The sequence below is a fragment of the Saimiri boliviensis genome, chromosome 17, assembly GCF_048565385.1.
Source record: "Saimiri boliviensis isolate mSaiBol1 chromosome 17, mSaiBol1.pri, whole genome shotgun sequence".
NCBI classification, from domain to species: domain Eukaryota; kingdom Metazoa; phylum Chordata; class Mammalia; order Primates; family Cebidae; genus Saimiri; species Saimiri boliviensis.
In genome coordinates this window covers 70,946,572-70,955,406 of record NC_133465.1, presented here as the reverse complement: position 1 = coordinate 70,955,406, position 8,835 = coordinate 70,946,572, and the positions used below count along the sequence as shown (strand labels likewise).

At 63.6% G+C, this 8,835-nt stretch overlaps 1 protein-coding gene across 2 annotated transcripts; it reads right to left on the bottom strand.

Annotated features, from left to right (window-relative positions):
- Positions 1-2,133: 2,133 nt before the first annotated feature.
- Positions 2,134-8,835, bottom strand: FSCN2 (fascin actin-bundling protein 2, retinal). 2 transcript variants are annotated; one of them, XM_039475853.1, is made up of 5 exons: positions 8,010-8,835; positions 3,749-3,905; positions 2,963-3,088; positions 2,423-2,661; positions 2,134-2,341 (listed from the first exon to the last, which is right to left on the bottom strand). In XM_039475853.1, exons 1-5 carry the CDS (start codon positions 8,833-8,835, stop codon positions 2,136-2,138), a joined length of 1,554 nt encoding a protein of 517 aa, XP_039331787.1. In that variant the 3' UTR covers positions 2,134-2,135. The 2 variants fall into 2 exon arrangements, with proteins under 2 accessions (XP_039331787.1, XP_039331788.1); XM_039475854.2 differs by having other exon boundaries at positions 2,423-2,590; positions 2,967-3,088.

Here is an 8,835-nt window from a genome sequence, read left to right as displayed (position 1 = left end):
TGCTCCAGGGCCATCCTCTGCCACTCCGGGCAGGTGCCTCTGGCTCTGAGCTTTGTCCCGTGCTGGTGCCCGTGTCTTGTTCTGAGCATCAGGGAGAGTGAGGGGGCTAGACCAGCCCGTGAATTCTCCTGAACAGGCCCTGGGTGAGTGGACAGGACTGTGCAGGGCCTGTGTCCACCTGCCTGGGGGAGGGGGATCTGTCTGGGACTGTGCCAGCCCTCCACTCACCTTCACAGGCCACAGGGATCCTAGAGCTGACAGATCTGGGTCCCCTGCAGGACTCACCTCCCCACCCCCAGCCGGATGCCAGCAGGTCTCAGGAGGCTGGGAGCCTGCGGAGCCTTCCACGGGGCTGCCGCCTGTCCAGAGTGTCACTGTCCACCCCTGTCAGTCTCAGCCGTGCAGGGGGTGTGGGGGCACCACTGTGGCTCATGAAAGAGCAGACACCAGGAGAGCCACAGGGGTGCAGGTTGCTGTCCTTGGCACTGCAGGCTCCTGACCTGAGGCAGTGCTGGCCACCAGGTCTGAGACGGCGTCCCCAGCATGCTCCAGGGTCGCCCTTGAAGAGGCCTCGGCACTCGTGTGTTTAAAAATGTTCATGCCCGCCTGCCGGCCTCACATCCTGCTGTGTGAGCCTGGTTCAAGTGCCATGTAGTCGCCCCGAAAAAGCTGTAGCACAGACCCTGATGGGGCCAAGGGGACAGGTCACGTGGAAAAACAAAAAGGACATCTGCAGAGGCAGGGAGGGGACCCAGTGGGCGGCTGCCGGAGCGTGCAGGACTGTGCGGTGCCTCCAGCTCACGGGCGCCTCCCGGGGACCTGCTGTCAGCACTGGGCATTCAGAGAGTGCTTGGCCTCAGGCAGGTGGCAGGTCCACAGTCAGCTGCTCGGTGAGCCTGTGGACCATGCTGTGGCCGGCCCTGCTGCCCATCCTGGGCCTCCTCGCCCTCACCTGCTCAGTGCACACCTGGGCCCTTGTCACCGCGCTCTCCCTATGTGAGGCCCTTCCCTGCTGCCAGGGGTGGCCTCTCAACCTTTTGGGCTTTCTCCACCTGCTCCAGCTCAGATCCTGGCTTAACACCGTAGCCTTGCATGACTCAGCCCAGCTCACACGTGGGGTGGGAGCAGCTCTTCCTCATCCTCCTCTCGGGCACCCACTAGGCGCCACCTGGCAACCGTGTCTGCGCAGAGCACCACCTCCCTCAGCAGCAGCAGTGGGGCCCACCCTTCCAGGCCTGGCCATTATGCCCTGTTCAAAAGGGTTTCTTTCGCCTCCTACCCCACCCTCCACAAGCTAGCCTCTGCTTCCAGCCTTGCCCCAGGCTGTGGATGTGGATGGAAGTGGGGTCCCCACAGTGGTAGGCCAAGTCAGGCAGGGTGGTACTGGGAGACCCTGTCCAAGGCTCTGCTGAGGTGAGAGCCTGGAGGTGCTGAGTGCCAGCCACTGTGGTTCCACCTGGTGCCCCCAGCCCTCCTGCCCCAGCCTTGGCTGCCACCAGGGAACACTGTAGGCACCACACCGGGAACAACCGTAGCTCTAGGGCTACTGCTTGGACCAGGTGGCGCCTGGTCCTCCAAGGGTTAACTCGGACCCGCCTTGCCCACGTGGTTGCGACAGTTCCGGCCCCTTCCCACTGAACCCTGCCCTTCTTTGTCCCTAAGGCCGGTGGGCTTGGGGGAGGGGCATCCCAGCCGGTTCCTCCTCTTGCTGTGGGTGCCACCTCCCCAGGATTGGCTCCCCGCCACCCTCTGCCACTGACTTGGCCTTGAGCAGCGTGCAAGGAAGGAAGGGATCACCGACGGCGCTGCCAGGGGCTAGGGAGGGTTGAGGGCCCGGGCCGGGGAGGCGTGGTGTCGTGAGATCACCTGTGGTCTGTGCAGGTGGCTTCACCCCACCCACCCTCAGCCTCCATGCTCCCCAGGTCCTCGAGACCTCCCCTCCCTCCCCACCTCCACCGGCTTGGGTCACCCCGCCCGCCCACGAGGCCACCTCCTGGGCCGCAGTCCTTGGGCACGGGGAGGTTCTGGGTGCTCTGGGGAGAACGGCGGGCCCCTCCACTCCCAGCCGCAGCCCCCCCCGCGGCGCCCCGGAGCCCACGCGCAGCTGCGGGACGGACCCGCTGTGATGCGCGGCCTCAGTACTCCCAGAGCGCGGGCCCGGCCGGGGCGTCCGCGTCGGCGCGCAACAGGCCCGAGGCGCCGCCGCGCAGGTACTTGCCGCTCCGGGCGCGGATGGCCAGGCGGCCGCGCTCGCGGAACTCGAAGAGGAAATCCTCGGGGCGCTCGCCGTCGCTGCACACGCTGCCGTGGCTGCCGGTGTACCAGAACCCGCCGCCGCGGCCTGCGGGAGGGCACGGCGTCGGCGCGGTGTCCCCCTGCCCGTCGCCACCCGTGCCTCGCGCCCGCCGGGCCCGCCGCGCACCTCGAATCTGGTACGCGCCGTCGCTGAAGCTCAGGCGGAAGACGTCGTAGACCGAGCGGTTGGTGTCCAGCTGGTTGGAGCCGCGGCGGTGGCAGACGAAGCCGTCCAGGCCGCGCAGCACCAGGATGGGCCGGTTGATGAGCTTGAGGGTGAACTCCTCGTCCTTGCCTGGCGGGGAGAGCGTCTGCTGCGCCGCCCCTCCTGTCACCCTCCCCGTCCGGGCCGGGCGAGGTGGGCCCCTGGGAAGCACCACCCCCAGATCTGGGGGCCCAGACCTGGCACTGCCTGATGTGCGGCCTTGGCAAGGTAGCTAGGGGGTTCCCGAATGTGCAGTGGAGATAAGGAGACTCCCATGAGGACACTCAGACCTAACTGTTTCCCTTGCCAAGATGGATTCTGTGGACCAGCAAGTGTGACTGCCACGGCAGCAGCTGTTCCGTGGGCTGGGGAGGGTCCAGCTCTTGGTGGAGGTGGGGTTTCCGGCAGATGCTGTCCCTGGGTGGAGACAGCCCCTGCCCCACTCCCTGGCAGGCAGAGTGCTCACCCACAAAGTCGCTGATGGCCGCCAGCTGCCCATTCTTCTTCATGCACACATAGCGCCCATTGCTGGCTTTGAGTGCCACTCGCCGGCCACGCCACTCCAGCTCAAACATGGTGTCAGGGGAACTGGAGGGAGCAGCGAAAGGTCTCAGGGCAGCAGGAGATGGGGGTGCAGGGTCTCACTTCCCCATCCTCCTCAGGTTCCAAGGACTGGGACAGGAGCCTGCCCTCCACTGGCACATCTACCACCATCAGGAGCTACCACCCCCAGTGGCTTTTCCTCCCTGACTGAGCTGCTATGGAGGTCATCTCTGAGGCAGTGATGGTGGTGGAAGTTACGGGAATGGGGATGGGGATGGGGATGGGGATGGGGATGAAGGTGGTGATGGGGATGGTAGTGATAAGGATGGCGGTGGGGATGGTGATGGGGATGGTGGGGATGGGGATGGTGGGGATGGTGGGGATGGGGATGGGGATGGGGATGGGGATGGGGATGGGGATGAAGGTGGTGATGGGGATGGTAGTGATAAGGATGGCGGTGGGGATGGTGATGGGGATGGTGGGGATGGTGGGGATGGTGGGGATGGTGGGGATGGGGATGGGGATCATGGGGATGGGGATAGGGATGAAGATGGGGATGGGGATGCGGATGGGGATCATGGGGATGCGGATGAAGATGGGGATGGAAATGGTGGGGATGGGGATGTGAATGGTGCTGACCCAGGTGTTGGGGGTGGTGATGGTGGTAATGGGGATGGTGGAGGAGGGAGGGGTGTGTGCACTCACACTTCTGTGGCTGTGGCCTCAATGCCCCCATGGGTGACCAGGGTCCAGTAACCCCCAGTGCTGGAATAGAAGGTGCACTTCTTTGTCTCCTGGTCAATTTGCATCAGGAAGGTCTCATGGTCTAGTTCTTCATCCTGATTGGCTGAGACGTTGACCCCTGGAGGGAGGAGATGGGGAAGCCCCTCACGCCTCTCCTGAGTAGGGAGCAGGGGACCGGGAGGCATGCTTTTGGGGGCACCCTTGAAGCCAGAAGGGGATCTCATCTAGAACCCGCTTGATTTGAGAAGATTTGGAAGGCACCTCTCGGAGAGCCTGGGAACCCTGCCCTGGGGCCATATGTGCCATCTGTGGACCCTGCACACTGTCCCCAAGGGAGTCATGACCTCCCTCCACACCCCCAGGATTCAGGCCCTTCTACTTGGCACAGCCCCCACTCTCTGCTAATCAGTAATCAGCTGCTAATCTGCTCTCTTGAGCCAAGGCTTACACCAGCCTCTATTTATAACTCACCCTAAGCTGCTGGGTGGGCACAGCCAGGACCTAATGATGGGGATGGTGAGGATGGGGATGGGAATAGGGCATCCATGGGCACCAGGCAGGAGCTGGTCCCTCTTACTTCTGCAGCTTCCCCAACCACCTATGCTTGGTCTCTAGGAGCTATGGGGGAGGATAAGACTGCCCCTGCCTCCATCTGGGGTCCCTGCGAGGGGATGGAGGGACACTCATGCCCAGTGTGGGGACAGCAGGCACCAGAGCCTCTCCAGCATCTTCTGTGAACTGAGTCCCTGGCTCCTCCCACAAACCACTTCCCTGTTTCCATGGCAACCAGCCCTGGGTGGTGTGGCAGATTGCAGAGCCCCCCAAGAGGCCCAGGGACTCTGGCGGCCTGTCCAGCTGGGGGACCAGGAGGGAGTGGTGGGCAGAGCCCCATGGGGCCTGAAGATGGGGCCAGATCCCACCGCACGCTGTCCCGAAGGGAGGAGAGCGCCAGGCTGTGGCTAACCTAGGGAAGCTAGCACCTGTTGCCTTCTGCCAACTCCAAGGCTTGCCCCTCATGCCCCAGGCTGGGGTCTCCATCACACCCTTCACTGACCAGATGCAGAGGAGCAGCCAGCATGTCCCCCAAATCGTGGCCCAGCATTCATGCTAGCGTCCCCACTACCACCAGCTCTAGATCCTGGCAAATACTGAGCTAAGAGCAGCTGCCACATCCCTGGAGCCTGCCTAGGCCCAGTGGAGGGGAACACGGACACGGTGCCCAGGGCAGCAGGAGCCCTCAGAGGAGGCGCCCATGAGGGGCGTGGCAGTGCCGTCCCTGCGGGCACTGAAGGAAAAGCAGGTGTGAAGCCACAGCATCGCAGGGCTCCCGCCGCCACGGGGCCTCCTCGGCCAGCACTTTGGTTCCCCAGGGTTGCCCCACACCTCCTTCAGACAGGATGCTGTCCAGGGCTGACTCACTCCGCCATCTGCATCCAGGGACACCGCCTCAAAGTAGGAGAGAGCCGGAGTCCGCGTTGGTCCAGGCAACGCCGGTTTTAGGCCCCTCCAAAGAGGCTAGTTGAGCAGCTGGGGGACCCTCAGTTCTGGCCAATGAGCATGAAGCAATGTCTACTAGGATTTAGGGGAGAAGTTTCCTACTCCTGAGAAGACACAAGCAGAGCCAGTGCCTCTTTTTTCTCTGGACTTTGTCCTGCCTGGATGTAAGGCCTGGAACACCAGCAGCCACATTATGACCGCGAGGGTGTCAGGCTGAGGTCAGAGCTGACCCTGGAGGGTGGTTTGGCCACAAGGTGAGAACAGAGGACTCCGGGGAAGCCCTGAGCTGGCGCTGGTGGCCGCCTGGGAGCCCACCAAGGCCAGGGCCTCTGCACTCCATTTTAGATGATCGGTGTCACAGCTTGAGCCAGTCTGTGGCCAGTTTTCTGTTACCGGCAGCATCAGACTCTGCCTGCTGTGCTGTCTGTCAGCAGAAATGAGCAGGCTCCAGCTGATGGAGACACCGCGCAAGCTGGGTGCTCACAGCCCTCTGGGGAAGAGGCTCAGGGGCCACCCAGCCAGGGAGACGCCTCCATGAAGGCCCACTGGGCAGTAGCGGTGCTGGGGCAGTACCCACACTGTGGCTGCCTCGCCTGGGAATTCCAGCCCCAGGACTGAGATGCCACAGCCCGCTCCCACAACACCGGCCGCCAAGCGAGGGCCTGAAACACCTGGTGGCCAGGTCATGGCCCTCAGCCCGGTTGCAAGGCAGAGAGGGAGGTGACTGGCTGTCATTTCCTGCTTCTAAAGTGGGAGATGGGAGCTGGTCTTTAGTAGGGGATTCTCCCCTCAAAGGGACAACAGGGGCAGATGCAGGGTGGTTGAAGATTAAGAGACTCAAGAGTGGTCCACACAGCCCCCAACCCTCCACCACCACCACCATCGTCATTGCCACTGCCACCACACTGTCCCCATGCCCTCGTGTCCAACTCCACACCACCATCCACGTCACACATCACTGCCACCACACTGTCACCACACCCTCACGTCCAACTCCACACCACTGTCCACGTCACATCTCTGCCACCAATGCCATGGCCACTGCCATGCCCACCGTTCAGGCTTCATCAGAAGCTGTCCACATACGAATGCTTAAAAGTCCAATGTCGGCCGGGCGCGGTGGCTCAAGCCTGTAATCCCAGCACTTTGGGAGGCCGAGGCGGGTGGATCACGAGGTCAAGAGATCGAGACCAACCTGGTCAACATGGTGAAACCCCGTCTCTACTGAAAATACAAAAAATTAGCTGGGCATGGTGGCGCGTGCCTGTAATCCCAGCTACTCAGGAGGCTGAGGCAGGAGAATTGCCTGAGCCCAGGAGGCGGAGGTTGCGGTGAGCCGAGATTGCACCATTGCACTCCAGCCTGGGCAACAAGATCGAAACTGCATCTCAAAAAAAAAAAAAAAAAAAAGTCCAATGTCTTTGGCTTTCATGGAGGAAGAATTCTCACTGCCACTGTCCCACTTACCCCCTTTAACCACCTAAGGATTGCCATGCACCCAGGCCCAGGCCAGCGGGCACTGCAGCTGGGCTGTGGGCTGTGATGGGAAGGAGGGCCATGGCTGGGCATCCACAGTCTAACCCTCACTCCTGGGACCCTGTCACCACTGGGACAGGCCCGAGGACACTGACTGCAGTGGTAGGGCCCCTGAAGCCACAGCCAAGTTCTGCTCTCGGTGCTCAGGGTGGGGCCTCTGCCATCTGGCCCCAGAGTATCAGTGTGTCCAGGGGGCCTGGACTTCCGTCAGGGCGGGGGCTTGGGGGGCACCTGGGAGCTGCCGGGAGATGGGGAGCTCTCTTTGCCCAGCTGGTGCTGGTCTGGAGAGGCCCGAGTCAGGAGAAGGAGTTCCATGCACCCAGCTCTCCCCACCTCGCCTCTTCAGACCAGCTCAGAGCCCCGGGGGTGTGGCCTGCCACTCTGGGGCACATGGAGCCAGGAGCCCAGAGGGCCGTGACTGCCTGGGCCAGGGTCTTCCCCCAGAGCTCAGCCTGCTTGTGGAGAAGGAGGGACTGCTGGGGTTCACCCCACAGGTGGCAGAGGGAGTCACGCGGGGAGGGTACTGGTGACCCGGGAAACGGGGAGGGCCACGCCCACTGAGCAGGGAGGCTCCTCCCCAACAAGGATGAGGCTGTGTGCCCCAGTGTCCTCCAGCACTGGAGCTGACCTGAAGCCCCCTACTCCTGGGGCGACACAAGGCTCCACTAGTCGGGCACGTGGTGGTGCTGTCCCTTCCCTACCACCGGCTCCCCGCCCTGCCCCGGCCCCTCCCAAATTCCTTTAAAGTCCAGAATGTGGGGTGAAGGAAGAGAACGGGAGAAATGGGGCTCCCACAGCCTCCTGCCCACATGCCCCTCGTGGGACGAGGCCTGGCTGTGTGCCCCCTGCCCCTGCTGGGCACTGCCCTGCCGGACCCATACCTCTCCAATCTCAGACTGCGCAGCTGCCCAGGGCTTGGCCGAGACATTCTCCAGCTGTCCTGAGAAAGGCCGGGACGCCTAGCCTCTGACCCTGAAGCCACCACCCCTCAGTGGGGGCCCCCAGGCATGGCCCAAGGCCCACCTGCCTGCACTGTGAGGGCCACACATGTCCCCTCTGACCCCCAGCTCACAACAGACATGGGAACACACATAGACAGGATGCCACTCCTGGAGAGACCCCCACGGCCTCCTCCCTGATGCAAGGGTTCCCAGCAGCCCTCAGGAGGCCACCGTCTGTGCCCCCTTACCTTGGCGCACAGAGACATAGCGGTGGTTGGCAGCCACCAGCACTACCTGCGGGTGACTCTCCTCCAGGTCAAAGAGCTCATCCTTGCCCGGCCGCGTGTTCCGGCCAGCCTTGAGGGTGCCAGCAGGCCCCACGGGTGCCAGGTAGCGGCCGTCGCAGTCCTTGAAGGCCAGCTTGCCCGCCTTGAACTCCAGCGTGTAGCAGGCCCGGGACTCGGGCTCCCAGACCAGGCGGCCGTCGCTGCGCAGGAAGCGGCTATCACAGGTCTTCAGGCAGTACCGCCGGCTCTGGAAGATGAGGGTGAGGAGGGCGTCCACGCCCCAGGGCACGTCGCCATCTGCTGCCACCTCGTCCTCCTGCAGGCACAGGTGCACGTAGCGCCGCCGGCTCACGCTCAGCAGGTGGGCCTGCGGGTGGATGGCCAGATGCACGGTCCACAGCTCCGCCGGGGAGATGGCCGTGGCGAAGCAGGACAGCCGGTCCTCAGTGCCCCCGAAAAAGCGGCCGTGCGGCTCTGACTGCAGCACCCAGCGCCCGTCCGGCTGCGGCAGGACCAGGAAGCGGCAGTCACGGCCCGGCCGCTCCGCCTCGCAGGCCACACGCCCGTCCTCTTCGGCCGACAGGTAGCGGCCCAGGTGGCTGCTGCGGAACAGCACGGCCGTGCCCTGCCCGGGGTCGGGCTCCAGCACCCAGGTCTGCTTCCTCTTGAGGCTGGACGCCGACGCATTGACCTTGAAGCCGAAGCTCTCGGCTGTCAAGTAGCGGTCGGTGTCGTTGAGGAGGCCGAACCGGATCTTCAGCACCTGGTGCAGGCCGTTGGTCGGCAT